This window comes from Mustela putorius, unplaced genomic scaffold, assembly GCF_011764305.1.
Source record: "Mustela putorius furo isolate JIRA1106 unplaced genomic scaffold, ASM1176430v1.1 tig00003962_pilon_pilon_pilon, whole genome shotgun sequence".
Classification (NCBI taxonomy): Eukaryota; Metazoa; Chordata; class Mammalia; order Carnivora; family Mustelidae; genus Mustela; species Mustela putorius.
The window spans coordinates 15,514,651-15,533,416 of record NW_025422106.1 but is presented as its reverse complement, the minus strand read 5'-3'; the positions used below and the strand labels follow the sequence as shown (position 1 = coordinate 15,533,416).

Below are 18,766 nucleotides of genomic sequence, written 5' to 3'. Positions count from 1 at the left end.
TTAATTTATGACAAAGGAAGCAAGAGTACACAGTGAGAAAAAGACAGTCTGTTCAATAAATGGTGTTGGGAAAACTGAACAGCCACATGCAAAAGAATGAATCCAGATTACTGTCTTATACACAAAAATTAACTCAAAATGGATTGAAGACTTGAATGTAAGACCTGAAACCATAAGACTCTTAGAAGAAAACATAGGTGGTAAACTTTCAACATTAGTTTTGGCAGTGATTTTTTTGGATCTGATTCCAAAATCAAAGGCAACAAAAGAAAAATAAACAAGTGTAACAACATCAAGCTAAAATGTTTCTGCATAGCAGAGGAAACCATCAACGAAATGAAAAGGCAACCAACTGAATGGGAGAAAATATTTGCAAATCATATATCCATAAGGGTTGATATTCAAAATATACAAAGAACTCATACAGCTCAATAACAACAACAACAAAAATCTGATGGGAAAAAATGGGCAGAGGATCTGAATAGACATTTTGCCTAAGAAGACAAACAAAATGGTCCACAGGCACATGAAAAGATGCCCAACATCACTAATCATTAGGGAAATGTAAATCACATTGCAAACTATAATGAGATACCACCTAACACCTGTTAGAATGACTATTATAAAAAAAGACAAACAATAATGTTGGCAAGGATGTGGGAAAAAGAGAACCCTCATGCCTTGTTGGTGGGAATGTAGGTTGGTACAGCCACTGTGGAAAACTGAAGATTCCTCAAAAAATTTAAAATAGAGCTACCGTATGATCCAGCAGTTCCACTACTGGGTGTTTATCCAAAGAAAATAAGAACACTAACTCATAAAATATATACACACCCCATGTTCATTGTAGCATTATTAAAAATAGCCAAGGTATGGAAGTAACCTAAGTGTGCATTGATGGATGAATTGGTAAAGAAGATATGGCTGACTACTACTCAGCCATAAAGAAGAATGGAATCTTGCCATTGGCAAAAACATGGATGGACCTTGAGGGTATTAGGCTAAGTGAAATAAGTCAGAGAAAGACAAATACCATATGATTTCACTTGTGCCTGGAACCTGAAAAACAAAATGAAAGAAGGAGAATAGAATGGTAATTGACGGAGGAAAATGGGAGGTGGGTGAAATTGGTGAAGGTGGTCAAGAGGTTCAAACTTCAGCGTGAGGACTACAGTCAATATATAGTGCATATTTGAAAGTTGGCTTAGAATTCTCATTAAGAGGGGCCTGGGTGGCTCACTGGGTTAAAGCCTCTGCCTTCAGCTCAGGTCATGATCTTAGGGTCCTGGGATTGAGCCCCGCATTGGGGTCTCTGCTCGGCGGGGAGCCTGCTTCCTCCTCTCTCTCTGGCTGCCTCTCTGCCTACTTGTGATCTTTGTCTGTCAAATAAATAATGAAAAATCTTTTTTAAAAAAAGTTCTCATTAAGAGAAAAAAATTTTTTTGTAACTTTGGTGACAAATGGTAGTTAGACTTATTGTGGTGATCATCTCACAGTGTATATACTGTTATGGAATCACTGTGTTGTACACCTGAAACTATGTAACTATGTAGTTATAACTACCTGTATAACTATGTAGTTATATGTTAACTATGTAGTTATATATGTAGTTATAACTATACAATTATAAACTATATAATATATATTAGCCATACCTCAACAACAACAAAAAAGGCAGGTTGAGAGGCACATGGTTCAGTTTGAAGCTGGCTGTGGATGATGGATGGGCAAAGCTAGAGATAGTCAGGGCTGATGTTACTTACCTTCATCTGTGTATCTGTGTGTGACTCTAGTTTTTAAAAGTTGATTTATTTAAAATAAATTTTTTGGATTTTGAAAAAAGAATGTGAAGATGCAAAACCAATATTATTAAATGAAGTCCCTATAGGCAAGGCTTATTACATAAGTAAACCTCACATTTAACAGTAAAGAGCTGCAATGATGTATAGACTTTAGAGCCAAAGATCTTTTAAACATAGTCCTCAGTTGGGGTTTATCATCTTAAATTGACCTTTGAGTTGTTTGACTTAGCACTTTATGGTGTCCTGATTTTGGCTTTTTACGGTACCACCTCAGTATTTTGTTTACAATGTTCTGTAATTTTCATTCCTCAAGTGGTAACTTCACTGACGTGAACTATGTATGCAAAGTATATGGGTTAGGCGTGGTATATTTAAGATGACAAGAATGTATTATGCATTGTTTCTAACTGGCATAATGAAATTTAATCATCAGAGTACATATCTGTCCAGAATGTATTCAGCAGCATGAAGGAGGTAGGTTCTCTAAAATGTGGCACATACTGGTGTGAGAAATATTATCCAAACAACTGACTTGGGTGTCAAAAGTCATCACCACTTTGATGTAAACTGTTAGTGGTCTCGGGGACAAAACTGGTATGAACCTAATAAAAGAAGGAAGGGAATTTTGAGTTTAAATTTTTTTGTTTTTGAACAAAATGTGAAATACCTATAAAATTGCTTTTTGAAAGAAAAAAATTGTGTGTAAATAGACATCGAAGTGTTTTTCATTCATTTAATAATTCCATTTGACTCTCGTTGCATGTTAGTTCTTGTTCACCTCTGCTATTCATGTTTCAGTATATTCTTTTGGAATTGTACTACATCTTAATTTCTTTTTTCCTTGTTGATTTTCATTTCCGTGTGTTTCATTGCCATTTTCCATTTTGCAGATTATCCCACATCATCTCATTCTACTAAAACTGTCTCCCCATCATCTGCCTTTCTTGATGAAGAAGAATTCAGTGACTTTATGCAGGGGCCTGTTGAAGTGCCCACATGTGGTCCTTCTTCCACTTCCCAGCCTTTTCAGTCTTTCCATCCCACCACCCCACTTGGCCAGTTGCATACACAGAAGGCTGGAGCACAGCCTCTCCCTCCAGGTCAGATTCCAGTGTCTTTTGCCTTACATGGTGTCCCTGGGCAAATTCCTTCTTTCTCTACTGCTGCAGCCTCATACAATGTACAGAAAGCAGGTAACTCCTAGAATATTAATGGAACCATTCTTAAGATAATCTTGGGTAATTTATTTCTCTTATGTAAGTAAAATGATACACTGTTGTTGGTAAAGAAACATGTACCTGAATGTATGACTACTACTCAAATTCACTAAAATAAGAATCTAGATTTTTTAATTCTGGGGGCCTCACATTCTAGAAAAATGTTTTAAAACCCTTGCTCTTAAATAAGGAGCTATTTAAACCATCTTTGAACTTTAAAAACAAATAGATTTCTACAGAGTACTCTTGTTTGAGAAAATCGCCAATATTGAGAAAATCACCAATATTAGAATATTTCACTTTCTAAAATGAAAGTGAAGTTACTTTCACTTTAGAAAGTGTTCTCTCTGGTTCAGTGGTAGAGCACTTGGGGGTCAGAAGCCTGGGTTCCCTATTTATTGTCAGTGTGTCCTTGGACAAATCTTTAAACCTACCTTAGTTTAGCACTTGTGAAAAGATGGGGAGGGTGGGGACAGTTAAACCTTCATTTCTGAGACATAGATCCTAGCAGACATATACTTAGTCCAAACTTCCTCAATAGGCAGATGTAGAAACACACCCAGAGATGACATGATTGGCCAGGGGCCCCCTAGTAGTGAGTAGAAGTGTCTCTATCTTGTGTAGGTCTCCAGAAGTAGCACCCCTTCCACTCTACCATTCTACCTGCCAGCCCATAGAATTCTTGAGAACTGAAGTAGGTAATGATATTTAAGTTCTCTAAAAAGCTCTAAAGTCTTTCAGGTCCTATACAAATGTGTAGTGATTGAATTATTTCAAAATTTACACTATGTGTGGCAGGGCCTACCCTTGAGAATCTGGGGATGGAAATGGATGGTTGAAAACAAATTTGCAATTATATACAAATTAACCCTTCATGCTGTTTGTTTAGGCCCTTCCTTGGAGGAGAAGCTCCTCGTATCTTGTGATATAAGTACGTCTGGGCAGAAACAAATTAAATTAAATACCTCTGAAGTTGGGCACAAAGCCCTAGGCCCAGGTTCCAGTAAGAACCATCCCAGTTTAACGACCAAAAACAGGGGTGCTGTAGATGGACGTGTAAGTGGTACCACCACTACAGAGGCAGAAAAGACTTCAGACCAAAACCTGTCCATTGAAGAGAGTGGTGAGCTCATGAAATATTCAGCAAAAAGTTGATTTAACCAAATATCGCTCAAATGCTAACACCTTAAGCATTAATCTTCAAATGAATGCTGCTTGATTTTGCTAATCAGTATTTTGCTTAAAATACTTCTAATGCATTCCTTTCTCCAATTAACCCCTACGATTTTGCTCTGAATTCTTTTGGCACAGTTATTCCTTTTAAAAATTTTGTGATAACCAGTTTTTCAAAATCAGAATCCTTCCTCATTTTAAATTTCTTTTCCTTTTATTTTATAAAAACTCTTTTTCCCGTCTTACACTTTCTGTTCTTCCATAAAGGTTGAAAGTTAAAATTTAACTGGAAAAGTCACCAATGAGAAATAGTTTTGTTTCTCTGAAATAAACCATGCACACTGCTGTCTAAAAAAATCCAAGTTTTTATAAACTCAGCTTGTAGAGATGAATTAGAATTTGCGTGGCCTAGGAGACAAACTTTTAGAGGATTTTTCTGAACAAAATAAAAATTAAAAATCCTATACATCTAAGGCAGCAGTGTCATCATATTCAGGTAAAAAAAAAAAATCAGACTTTGCAAAGAAATATTATTAAAAGCTGCAAGGAAAGCTTGAGCAATTACATTTTTTTCACGTGTGTAATTTTTAAACTACCAGATGTTATGTTTTCTCCTTTAATTTATAATACATGTGAAATGTTGCAAGCCTCCTGTGATTCAGAATATTGGTTTGGTACATCTTAGTTTTTTTTGCTTTCTCTTTAGGACATAGTTAATGTACAAGAGTTGTTTAGAAACCAAATCTTTTAATCGTATTGGTGACTTTTTTTTAGTATCTTCGGCCAGCACTCTTCTTATATAAAAGGGTGACTCAGTGCAGTTTCCCCATCTTCTGCATGGATTGTTAGGTACGTTAAATAACGTCTCTTATCTCCTAGGTGTGGGAGTATTTCCCTCACAGGATCCCGTTCAGCCCAGAATGCCTCCTTGGATTTGCAATGAGAGTTTGGTTCCAGGTAAGAAAGCTGCTTTGTTCAGCATTCCCATCTGGATATTTTACTTTAAGTGTTGAAAACAGAGTTGTGGATATTTACTCTTGTGGTTACAAAATATGCAGAAGGAATTTTAATATTTTTCTTGTTTATTTTTTTCTGAAAAAGTACAGAAAATTTAAAAGATCTGATGTTTAAGACAGCCTTATATGTAAAATAGCTATATAAATGTGGGAGAAATGTTTTGCATTAATATTTTATTGACCATCATAGACTTTTATTTCTAAAAGCTTTGCTTAGATTTATCATGCTTTAAAAGATATTTTTATTTCATAGATTATTAATAACCTCTCAAGAATAGTACCAATAAGGGTGCCTGGGTGGCCCAGTTGGTTAAGTGTCTGCTTTCGGCTCAAGTCATGATCCCAGGGTCCTGGGACTGAGTCCCACGTCAGGCTCAGTGTTCAGTGGGGAGGCTGCTGCTTCCTCTTTTCTGCTGCTCCCCCTGCTTGTGCTCTCTTTGTCTCTCAAATAAATGTATAAAATCTTTAAAAAAAAAAAGTAGTACTAATACATTTAATGTAATTTTCTGAACTCATGGTGATTTTATATTTTAAAGTATATTTGTCTTATGATATATGATATTATATGAAGGGGCGCCTGGGTAGCTTAGTTGTTAAGCGTCTGCCTTTGGCTCAGATCATGATCCCAGGGTCCTGGGGTAGAGCCCTGCATCAGGCTCCCCTGCATCAGAGCCCTGCAGCAGGGAGCCTACTTCTTTCTCTCCCATCCCACTCTCCCTGCTTGTGTTCCCTCTCTTGCTGCTGCATCTCTGTGTCAAATAAATAAATAAATAATCTTTTTTCTTAAATGTGAACTAAAAGACCAACTGGCATTTTTTTCAACATTGGAAGGTGGTGTTTACTTTTTACTTTAGGTATATTTTTACTGCTGAGCAAAAAAAAAAAAAAAAAAAAAACCCTTAGGTGCATATGTTGTGATTGCATTCAGCTGCTATGAGGAAATAACTCTATTGAGCTGTGGCTGATGCACCCACAGTAATGACGATTATAGGAGCATGTGTTAATGGGTCTTAATATATTGTAACATGTGTGATTTGCTCTATTTTGCCAATCCCTGAAAACTGCATAAAAGTAGGTTTTCTTCCAAGTGCCCATTAGACAATCTGCATCTTCTTCCTCTCTGTGTTCAAGCCAAACAAACAGAACCCAGATCCATTATATTTTGAGTTCCTTCCATTTTCTGCCAGCTTGTATTTCTTTCTCCCTCCTTCCAAACATACATGCACATATTATTTCCTAGCCAAAATATGTGTTTTTATAGCCAGCCTACTAACCTATAATCCATATTTAAATCCTGGATATAAATTTTTTGCTTTAAACATTTTTTTTTTCTGTCTGCCTTAGCCCTACCCACTGTCATCCTCCAAAATGCCTCTTAAGTAGGATTGCCAGATTTAGCAAATATCATATACAACATCCATTCAATTTTGAATTTCAGATAAATACTAAATAACTGTTTAGTATAAAAGTATGTCCCGTGTGATATTAACATCCTTTATTTTATATGGCAACCTCATCTCTAAGAACCTTTCTCATTTTGTCCTTTGGAAACCCCATTTGTTGTGGAAAAATTCCTCAGCAATCCCTTCCCTTTTTTCTTTTTTATTTATTTATTTTTTAAGAAGATTTATTTATTTATTTATTTATTTATTTATTTGACAGAAAGAGATCACAAGTAGGCAGAGAGGCAGGCAGAGAGAGAGAGAGGAAGAAACAGGATCCCTGCTGAGCTGAAGCTAGACTGGATCCCAGGAGCTTCGGACCACAACCCAAGCCAAAGGCAGAGGCCCCAACCCACTGAGCCCTCCCATCCCTTTTTTTTCAAACATGTATTCTGCTCTATCAACTTAACTGAAAGTTGCTTTCTCTGAAGGCTCTATTCCCGTAGTACCTTACCCAGTGCTGTTTTTGCTCAGAGCCTCTAACCCACTGGGGGAGGAGACAGGTGGTACTGGTCTAGTTCTCGCCTCCCCACTGCTATTTGCAGACTCTTCCCAGCTCTGTTGATACTGCCTCTGTCTTAGTATCGTTACTGTCTTCTCTTGAGCACTAAGACTTTTTCTGACTCTTAGCCCCAAATCTTCATCTTTGGGACCAAGTTCCAACCTGTCTTCTAAGCTGCAGACTCTCTTTTTATGTTGGATATTTCTGCTTGAATAATCTTTACAGCAGTTCAAACCCTGACATGGCTTCGGTTCTGTTAAAGCAGTTTGACTAAGGATTATTCTTGTGTCAGCAACAAGGGCAACCAAGAGCAGTCACCTTTAATATGTTTACATTTGTAATCTGGTCTTTCCCTTGATAGATGCCTATAAGAAAATTTTAGAAATCACAATGACTCCAACTGGAATAGATACTGCTAAACTTTATCCCATTCTGATGTCGTCTGGACTTCCCAGGGAAACTCTTGGACAGATATGGGCCTTAGCTAATCGAACTACACCTGGCAGACTGACTAAGGAAGAGCTTTATACTGTTCTCGCCATGATAGCGGTAACACAGGTAGATGTTGTTTCTTAAGTTAGAGCAAAAACTTTTCAATATAAATCCTATTGACTACAATGTTGAAGAACTTCCTGTATGTCAAAATTTAGATTATTTTTAGGATACAGTACTTCAAAATGTATAGTTTTATATGCACATTCTAGCAGTATATTCCTTTGTTTAAAGACTGTTTAGTGTATTAACATTCTCTGATCTAACTGTACCCTTTCTGAACTTGAAAGTTATTCAGTAATAGATGAAATTACGCTTCTTGTTTTTGAAGGCCTTGTTTAAAATTCCTTAAATATAAAGTATTCTTGGTCTGGTAGCAGTTTTTCTCATAATACAAAATCATTTTAAATGATTCGATTATAATGAATCATCCGAACTTGTCAGAGAGTACAGTGTCACCATTGAGCTGTGTTAACCATTTCTTTGCCTGATACTAGGTTTACATGACCTTGTAAGTTATTTTCTTGTATCAAATTCATGAGTTTTGGAACTCCCGGTTGGAAAGCTTTCAGAACTACTTGTATATTTAGGTCTCCCTTTGCTGAATTTAGATTGTATGTGGTTTGCAATCCCCTAAAATGTTCCCATTTTCCTTCTATTCTGTATAGAGGGGTGTTCCTGCCATGAGTCCTGATGCTTTAAGTCAATTTCCAGCCGCTCCTATTCCAACTTTAAGTGGCTTTCCTATGACTTTGCCTACTGGGGTGAGTCAGCCAACTGGGATGTCTTCAGGCCCTGCAGGCTCCATACCCCTCAACCTCGGACAGCCAGTTATGGGCATTAACCTTGTTGGACCAGTTGGGGGAGCTGCAGCCCAGGCTTCTAGTGGCTTCATGTCATCTTACCCTGCAAATCAGGTAAGTGGAGAAGCTGTGTATATTCCAAATAATCCCTGAAGGTGAATCTGGACAGCTTTTTTTCCAAGGATGCAGAGAAGATTGTTGTATTATAATGGACACTGGAGGTGAAAATTAAACAGTAGTAAAACAATACAAAATTTAATTTCTCATTGTTTTAAAAAAATGAAGAAATTTCTTGCACCTTAAGGGATTTGAATTTTGGCTAAAAGTTTATATAGTTCTTTTTAGTATATTCATTTTAAACATCAAGCTTAATGAGGTTAACTAAATTCCTAGACTGTGTCTTTTGGAAGAGCTACTAAACCTGAAATTCAAATGTTTCCATTTATTTTTCACTTCTCAGATTAGCAAAAAGTTTAGAAAACATAATAGTGTCAGGGAAAATGGTTTGCTGGTACAGCCTTCTTGGAAGGCAGGTTTGGCAATAGCTACCCAAATTATAAATGTCTGTATTTTCTGACCTCGCAGTCACACTGTTAGGAATCTGTCCCATAGAAATAGTAACTCAGGGGCGCCTGGGTGGCTCAGTGGGTTGAAGCCTCTGCCTTCGGCTCAGGTCATGATCCCAGCGTCCTGGGATCGAGCCCCACATCGGGCTCTCTGCTCAGCAGGGAGCCTGCTTCCTCCTCTCTCTCTGCTTACTTGTAATCTCTGTCTGTCAAATAAATAAATAAAATCTTTAAAAAAAAAAAAAGAAATAGTAACTCAGATGAACAAAAATATGCAAGGATATTTTCCACAGCATTGTTTGTTAGAGTAAAAAGTTAGAAATAACTAAATGTCCCTCAGAGGAAGGAAGGTTAAATAAATTTGGCTTCATCCATATAGTGGTAAACTATTTTATCATTAAAATGAATGAACTACTACATGTACAACATGCAAAAAATGTCCACGTTATAATTGCATCTTTTTTTTTCAAGTGCAGAACAATGTAGTATAAGCTCATTTTTCTGTAAAACAAGTGAACTGTTCACAGTTCTTAACTTTCAGAGCATGTGATTAGGAGTCAGTGTTCATTGTTGATTTTATACATATTTTAATGGATTATAACAAGCTTGTATCACTTTTGTAATTCACATCATGTATAAAATGTTTTTTAAAGATGGCAGGTTCTCAGTAATAAATGTGATTTAGCTGTTTTTATAATTTTTTTATTAACATATAATGTATTATTAGCCCCAGGGGTACAGGTCTTTGAATCGCCAGGTTTACACACTTCATAGCACATATGATTCAGCTATTTTAAAATTGTGTAGATTAGTTCGTTTGCCAGAAAGTTAGTTCTTGTCTTGTATCTAAAAATACAGGACGGGGGTACCTGGGTGGCTTAGTCAGTTAAGCTTCTGACTCGATTTTGGCTCAAGTCGTGATTTTATGGGTGAGATTGAGCCATGTGTCAGGCTCCACACTGGGGGTGAAGTCTGCTTAAGATTCTGTCTCTCTCTCCCTCTCCCTTTGACCCTCCCACCACCCCACCCTGCCCCCGCAATAAAAAAATACAAGACAGATTCTTGCTTTGGATACTGGAGTTGTGTTATATCTAAAGTGTGTTCTTCTAAAATTAGATAGTCATGCTTACCTAATTTAGGTACCTAAACTGGGAGATTTAAAAGGTAGTTTTTGAGTTTGACAGTTGTAAATTTGTTATTTACTCTTGTATCAATTCAATCTCTCTATTTAAATGTCCTCTATAAACGTAGGTGGTAAAACCAGAAGAAGACGACTTCCAGGATTTTCAAGATGCTTCTAAGTCAGGATCCCTTGATGACTCATTCACTGATTTCCAGGAGTTGCCTGCTTCTTCAAAAACAAGTAATTCCCAGCATGGAAACAGGTAGAAAACAGTTGGATATAGTTAACATTGTGTTTAATAATTGAGAAAGGGGCATCTATAGTGAGAAGCCTACGTAAGAAAGTTAAGACTTCTTACTCTCGTGCTTTCCTTGATTATTCTCTCTTTATTATTGTTTTACCCTTGAAACTTTTCTCCACATTGTCCACCCAAAACTTTAGCACTACCATTTCCTCCCAGTACACACCACTTGCCAATATTTTTTTCTTTGCCTGTGCTATAAGTCTGATTACAGGGGCGCCTGCCTTCAGCTCAGGTCATGATCTCAGGGTCCTTGGATTGAGCCCTGCATCGCATCGCATCATCAGGCTCTCTGCTCAGCGGGAAGCCTGCTTCCTCCTCTCTTTCTCTGACTGCCTCTCTGCCTACTTGTGATCTCTGTCTTTCAAATAAATAAAATCTTTAAAAAAAGTAAAATTTATAAACCTGATTATAAAAATAAACCTGATTATAGCCAAGTGTACCTGTATGGTGATGACTTCATGTTCTCTTATCAGAAGCAAGTCGTTGGCTGTTGAAAAGTTTTTTAGACAGGGCCACATAATATGATATTTTTACAGTATAACATGCTGTTGATTTTCCACAGAAATAATAATTCAGAAATCTAAATGTGATTATTTATTCATTTCTCCTTTATGTTTGATATCAGTGACTTTTAGGCCTTCAGATTTCTGTTCATTTTTTTGCATATATAGTTACATAACTGTTTCTGTAATGCTTGTGTACTAGCTTCACTTTTAGGTTATGGTAACTGACTCAATATGTTGCCAGCACCTTTCCATTATTTTTTAAAAGTTTTTAGGGGTGCCTGGGTGGCATTGGGCTCCCTGCTCAGAAGGTTGTCTGCTTCTTCTCCCTCTCACCCTCCTTGTTCTCTCTCTCTTTCTCTCAAATATATAAAACCTTAAAAAAAAAAAGTTTTTAGATACTACTTCTTCCATAGAGTAGAATATACCAGACTTTGAGCAAGCAGTTAGGAATTTCTCTGGTTATTTTTGGAACTTGTTTCTGTTTGGATACGTTTACCATTTCTCTTACGTTCCTATTTATGCAGTATCATTTATCTTTTCCATTTTAACCAATTGATTATCTCTTAATGCTTCCTGCGTATACACTGTAACAAGAACTAAGGGATAGGCTTTGTAGGTAACTACAAATTAAGAAAAGAGGGGTGCCTGGGTGGCTCAGTTGTTAAATGTCTGTCTCCGGCTCAGGTCATGATTGCAGGGTCCTGGAATCAAGCCCCACATCAAGCTCCTTGCTCAATGGGAAGCCTGCTTCTCCCTCTTCTACTTCCCCTGCTTATGTTTCCGCCTCTGGCTGTCTCTCTTTCTCTCTCAAATAAATAAATAAAATATTTTTTAAAAATTTAAAAAACAGATTAGGAAAAGAATTATTATCCTGATTTTAAGAATTTGTCAGGTAACCATAAGTGCCACAGAGGAGAAACATTTGAAGGGTGGGACTATAAAATAACAGTGATTTCCAAACCCACTACAGTGGCACACAGTTAACCAATAGATACATAATAATACTTCTTTTTCCTGTCTCTTCCTTCAAACAAAATATATATGTTCTACTCTCTAGAACCTACCTGAATGACCCAGGGCATCTGCTGTTACCTGCATAACATTAGATTCAGTGTTTTCCTACTCAAAGCTAAATAAAAATGTGTTAAAAATCACTGTTCCCTTCCTTGGTGAATCAGGTCACCATATCCAGTCACCAAATCAGAAACATGTCCTTTATCTTTAGTTCCATGCTCTCTCCTTTACCACCACCAACTCTGTCAGCTCTGCTTGGCATGAAAAAGGCTGGATGTGCTCTTGCCCCTGCCTGTCCTCTCGACCGTTGCTCTTCCCCCACAGCTTATGCTCCAGCCGTGCCATGAGGACTCTGCACTGACCGTACTTTTTCAGGTTTCTGACCTTTACCCTTCTTCAATCTGAAATTCTCTCAAGAGTTCTTTCTGGTTCTACTTCAAAAATCAGTTTAACATAGGAAGTGTTTACTAACCTCTCTGCATCAGTTGGCACCTCAAAGATGAGGGCCCTCCCTCTTTACTGCCCTGGTGCCGCATAGATGTCTGGGCCCCGATGACTGGTTTATCTGTTTCCCTTACTAGGCTATTGTACTTGATGAAGGTCTTTCCTGGCAATATTTGTAGTCCCTAGCAATATTATGTAATTAATAAAGGATTATTGGGGCACCTGGGTGGCTCAGTGGGTTAAAGCCTCTGCCTTCGGCTCAGGTCATGATCCCAGGGTCCTGGGATCGAGCCCCGCATCGGGCTCTCTGCTCAGCAGAGAGTCTGCTTCCTCCTCTCTGCCTGCCTCTCTGCCTACTTGTAATCTCTGTCTGTCAAATAAATAAATAAAATCTTAAAAAAATAAATAAATAAAGGATTATTGAATGAAGGTGTTGCAGTATGTAGGTTATAAACCAAATTAGTGGTTTACTCCTCCGGGGAAAGAAAAAAAACCCTTAGTGGGTGAAGTTGAAGTTTGGGCATAGAAAGCTTTAAGATGTTGGCCTAGTCCAAGATTCATGGGATATTAGCAATTTTGTGTGGCATTATCTCCACATAATAGTTTACTTTCATACACAGTCATACTCTGTAGGCTTTTTTTTTTTTTTCAGTTCTGACTTGATTACTTCCATGCTTACATGAAAACATTTTGCTCATGTCTAAGAATCCACACTCATTGTTTATTTACACATTGAAAAACATTTACTTACCATCTGCTATATGCCAGACATTGGGGTAGGCACCAGAACTATAAAAGCAGAAAATGCAGTTCCTGCTATAAAGAAGCTGAGTTTTATCTGGGTATTTATTATATCTGATAAAAAATTCTCTTAGAATTGGTCCTTCAGTCTTTTTGTGTGTGTGTGTGTACCTGTATAATGAATTCCCTAGTTTATGATTTATATTCCATATTATGAGTTTATTTTAAAGAGTTGTTTGTTAAATGATGATATAAATGGCTAAGGCTAGGTGAGCATTTTTTTTTTTTTTAACAGGCTCCATACCCAGTGTGGAGCCCATCACAGGACTTGATCTCAGGACCCTGAGACCAAGACCTGAGCTAAGACCAAGACTTGGACTCTTAAAGGATTGAACTACCCAGACACCCCTTGGGCAGCACTTTTAAGCAAAAAATGGGCATTATTTGTCCGAGAAGATGAAAAGCCAAGTAAGGTGTTAGAAGTAGGCTGGGGTGGAGACTCCTGTTAGTCTGTGAAAAAAAAAAAAAAATCTCAGTTAAGGGCAGCACCAATGTGGGATGGCTTATGATTTATGACGTAATTTGTAAAGTATTTTAGAGATAAGAAGTGGCCTGAGGAAAGGGATCCCGGCTACTGTGTGGGGTAAATTCAACTGCCATAGTAATCCTATGATGAGATAATGAAAGTACTCTGGGTTTAGAGTCAGGCACTGAAAAGTGTGCGCTTGAGAAATTGGTCAGACTCAGTGTCGAACTGAGTGTCAGAGGAGAAATAGCACTTGAATCAGCATGAAAGGGAATGTGGAAGTCAGCAGTGTCGTTCATTTATCCATTCCCAAAATACTTAACTGTGAGCCAGCACTGGGGAGCCTGGAACAGGAAACACCACAGACCAAGGATAAAAGAGTTCAAAAAGGATTAAGGTGGAGGGGTTTTGAATTGGTTAGCCTCATTTTACTTTTTAAGTGACAGTATTTAGTGTGGTGTCTGTCCGATCATATTGGGGTTGGGGTGTCCCCAAATGTGAGGTGATAATCAGGTGGAGGCCAGTGTACGGGCGGTGAAAGGATTCCCCCCAGGCAGAACAAAGGAAATAGAATTTATTGAATACACTGCAAGGGAGCAGCAGGCTGGAGTGCAAAGGAGAGACCACCAGGCAGTGGATAGGAGCTGTTTTTATTTATGGGTTTTTTTTTTTATTTTTAATTTTTTAAAAGGTTTTTATTTATTATTTGACAGAGATCACAAGTAGACAGAGAGGCAGGCAGAGAGGAGCAACAGGCTCCCCGCTGAGCAGAGAGCCTGCCGTGGGGGCGGGGGGGGGGGCACTCTATCCCAGGACTCTGGGATCACCACCAGAGCCGAAGGCAGAGGCTTTAAACCACTGAGCCACCCAGGCTCCCCATGGGAGCTATTTTTGAAGGGGGAAGGTGGGGTAGTGTAGCCACAAATGGAATTTTCCCTATTTAGTGATGTTGCCAAATAGCCCATTGGTCTGTTAGGGCCTGTGGATGTTTTCAGCAGAGGGCTTGTCTCTACTCGGCCAGGTGGTCACTGTGGGCCCTTTTGCCTTGATTAAGTTTCCATGACTCAAGCCTGTTTAGCAGGCTTGCATTTAACAGGGTAAGCAACTCAGTAAAATCATCAATGACAGCCACATGCAGTGAGTGTAAAACAAATGGACACACTGAGAAAAAGCAAAATACTTTTTTTTTTTTGGTGGCCAAATTCTAAGTCTTATCTTTCAACAGAATGCCTCGTCTTATTAAAAGAATGTACCTCTCTCACTGAGTATCTTTCACTAGTATTAAAGAGTAGAAAACAGTTTTCATATTTGGAATAGATAAATACTTTATGTAATTGGCCTAAACACTGTCATGGTGATTACAGTTTGGTTTTTTTTTCCCCTAAGAATTTCAGATAATTAAAATGAATTATTCATTTGTAATATGCAAAATATTACAGTCTGAGTCAGCAAGTTTTTTTTTTTTTTTGAGTAGAATTTTATTTTGTTAACTTCAATCAGTATTTCATTACCTTGAAGGTCCTCTATTTTTTTCCAATCCTGAAAATAATTTTAAAATTAATAAAAATCAATTATAGGTCATATTTAGTAGATCTTACCAGTGGGCTTTACAAGGCTGTAACTGAAGTTGGCAGTTCAAGAAAAACAAATAGGTTGTTCAACTTTGTGATTTTTTTCCCCCTCAAGCATTAATTACTTTTATTTATATGTAACATTCTGCTCAATGAGTTGTAGTTTAATTGTTTATGGAGCTTAAAAAATCCACCTATAATGTATAGATGATGACCTGTTTGTCAAGATCAAATACATTGCAGCTGTTTGGTAGAGGTGTGAAATTATAATATTTCATAGCACTAAGTCCTATAGCACTGTGGACCTTCATTAGCATGCAAGTGCGGGAGCTGGGTTTTTTACCTTGCTTGTAGGCCGCTGATAAGACGATTTAAATGACTGTGGAAGATTTTTGCTTCAGGGCAAAGAACTCAATAGAAATCCATTTATATAACTTGTGTGTGTGGTATTGAATGACACAAACTAGTGGTGGAACGTAGTCATTCATATGTAAAGTTGTTCTTCCAGGGAGCTGTCTGGGTGTGATAAGAAAAAAGGGGGGGCAGTGCTTTTATAGTGTGTGTTTAAGCCATCCAAGAATTACCCACACAGATAGTACTCATTACACTATTTTTCCATCCAGTGAGAAATATGTCCACAGGCAAAAGTATCTTTATCTAATTTTAAGTGAATGTTGTTTTGCTACAAAGATAGCTTCTGGAAGCGCTGATGTGATCCTTGTAAAAATGTAAATTGTATTAACTCTACTGCTGCTTATCAGATGTGTGAACTTCTGCCAGTAAGCAATGCAGTAAGATCAAATAAGAACAATTTACATCTTGGCCTGAACATTTCATAAACAGATGTTTATCTTAACTATTCTACCTCTGCAGTCTGAACTCATTTCAAAGAATAATTTACATTAAGGTTAACAGAATTTACTCTAAAATATTGGGTGTACATATTTGGAACAGTTCACTTTTGCCACTTTACGGACCTTAAGTTAAAATTCTAGGAGGTCATCATTCTAAGAGAATCTATTCCCAGTGCCATTCCAACTGTTTTTGTGGCTTACGGAGATGATTAGATGGTCAGTGTAGGTCTGACCCCACTTCAGATAATCAAGCAAAGAATTATCACATGGGTGGTGTGTCAGTATATTTTTCCAAGAAAAAAGGATGTTTAAAAAAAAAAAAAGAGCGTTCTCCCTTCTGTGGTGAATATAAATAGTTTCTAACTTTTAAAGCAAGGAGCCATGAGTTTTAACCAGGTAGTACCTATTTACCATTTCAATCCTAAGCTTCTACTTGATGATAAGGGAAGGATTCAGTGTTCTTGTCATTAAGAAACATTTCATTTTCCCTTATAGTGCCCCTTCTTTGTTGATGCCACTTCCTGGAACTAAAGCATCAGCTTCCATGGATAAATATGCTGTGTTTAAAGGAATTGCAACTGAGAAGTCCTCTGAAAATACTATTCCATTTGGAGGTAAAAACACATTGTCAATTCATAAACCTATGAAGGTAAACCCATTTTAGTGGTGACCTTTTGTGAGAAATGTATAAAATGTTTACACCATGTGTCAAGTATGTATGACTAATCCAATCTGCCTTACTTACTTCCTTGAGTTTTAATATCAAGATTCCTAAACTTTTTTTTTTTTTAAAGATTCCTAAACTTAATGGACTTTTTGTCTTTTCATCACAGAGCCTGGTGATAAATACAGTGCTTTCAGAGAACTCGAACAGACAGCAGAGAGTAAATCTTCAGGTAAGCTTTTGATTCCTTAAATGGATAAATTACTTCTGGGTTTTTTTTTTTTTTTGTTTTGTTTTTTTATTTTAAGTAACCTCTACACAGATTACAAGTAATCTCTACATGGGGCTTGAACTTATGGCCCCAAGATCAAGAGTTGCATGTTCCTCTAAGCCAGCCAGGTACCCCTCGTTTTTTAATAAAAGATATTTTTAAGTTATTTTATTAACATATAATGTATTATTTGCCCCAGGGGTACAGGTATGTGAATCATGGTTCTTTCAGTTTCACTTCTGAACATGTCTTTATTATATTATGTGTAAGAGGATTTTTTGGCTTTGTGCCACTACAAACTATAAGAAGCAAAATATGGTTCAGCTATTGGAAATTATTTTCTAAAATTAAGGGCAAACCCCCAATTGAGGCAATTTCTTTTTTCTTTTTTTTTTTCTCAAGATTTTATTTATTTATTTGACAGAGATCACAAGTAGGCAGAGGGGCAGGCAGAGAGAGAGGAGGAAGCAGACCCCCCACTGAGGAGGGAGCCCGATGTGGGGCACCATTTGGGGCTCTATCCCCTGACCCTGGGATCATGACCTGAGCTGCAGGCAGAGGCTTTAACCCACTGAGCTACCCAGGCGCCCTGAGGCAATTTCTTTTGAATCTAGTGTGTTCTCTTTCACTGGAAGCCTTCAAGCCAAGTTAGACTTCTGTATCAAATGGAGGGCTCTGACTGGTCTCCTTTATTTTAATGTTTAACAAGAACTTGAACTGTTTTCAGTCTGTGGACTATGCAAAAGTAGCAACCAGTCTTTTTAAGATTTTTCAGAATTGGCTATAATTTAATAAGATAAGAGGAATTTATAGATGGGCTTAGAGTAGAAGGGAATATAGAATGATAGTTTGAGAGCCATATGTATAAAGACTGGAAGTTGTATTTGTGGTTAAAAACTAACCTGATATGTAGGGTTTAGATAATCCATAGATAATCCATAATGGACATAATCCATTATGTCCTTCCAAGTTTAGCTGCACATGCTATGATATCTGTATACTCTCAGGAGGATTTCTTCCTGAGTACAGTGCCATCCATATTCTACGTTTGTGTACTGAGTGCTCAAATTTGGAACATTCTTTGATAATCATTTGTTCTCACCCTTCTGTCCAAGAGGGTGGGAGTGGGCAGGGGAAGTGAGAGGAGATAATAGGAAAGGTAATGTATGTGTGAAAGTTCAAGGAATAAGTGTACTTCTTAGGGTGCCTGTAGATCAGTCTTTTAAGTGTCTGCCTTCTGTCCAGGTCATGGTCCCAGAGTGCTGGGATGGAGCCCGGCATCAGGTTCTTTGCTCTGCAGGGAGCCTGCTCCTCCCTCTCCCTCTACTGTCCCCTGCCTCACTTGTGTACTCTCTCTCTCTCCCTCTCTGTTGCAAAAATAAATCTTTTTTTTTTTTTTTAAGATTTTATTTATTTATGTGACAGACAAAGATCACAAGTAGGCAGAGAGAGAGAGAGAGAGGAGTAAGCAGGCTCCCCTTGGAGCAGAAAGCCCGATACCAGGTTCGATCCCATGACCCTGGGATCATGACCTGAGCTGAAGGCAGAGGCTTTAACCCACTGAGTCATCCAGGCGCCTGCAAAAATAAATCTTTAAAAAAAATTTTTTAATGTACTATTTAAGTATCTATAAAAGAGAAACCCACCAATTCTAAAAATATTCTCTCTCTTAGGCTGTTAGGTTCCAAAAGTGTTTCCTTGTTTCATTCTAGCCTTTAGGATGTAATAACTTTTT

At 37.7% G+C, this 18,766-nt stretch overlaps 1 protein-coding gene across 15 annotated transcripts in view; it reads left to right on the top strand.

Moving 5' to 3' along the window:
* The window catches only part of SYNRG (synergin gamma), an 84,828-nt gene that overhangs the window by 30,765 nt on the left and 35,297 nt on the right, over positions 1-18,766 (top strand). For 6 of the 15 annotated variants that reach the window (XR_006603733.1, XM_004747160.3, XM_004747155.3 and 3 more), the window contains 8 exons: positions 2,693-2,995; positions 3,909-4,142; positions 5,072-5,149; positions 7,514-7,710; positions 8,313-8,561; positions 10,265-10,398; positions 16,592-16,710; positions 16,930-16,992. Coding sequence is in view for 14 of the 15 variants with exons in the window: in XM_004747160.3 (XP_004747217.1) it covers positions 2,693-2,995; positions 3,909-4,142; positions 5,072-5,149; positions 7,514-7,710; positions 8,313-8,561; positions 10,265-10,398; positions 16,592-16,710; positions 16,930-16,992 (1,377 nt within the window). In the remaining variant the exon portion in view is untranslated. The remainder of the gene's footprint in view (positions 1-2,692; positions 2,996-3,908; positions 4,143-5,071; positions 5,150-7,513; positions 7,711-8,312; positions 8,562-10,264; positions 10,399-16,591; positions 16,711-16,929; positions 16,993-18,766) is intronic. The other 9 variants (XM_004747165.3, XM_004747167.3, XM_013053608.2 and 6 more) reach the window with 4 other exon arrangements.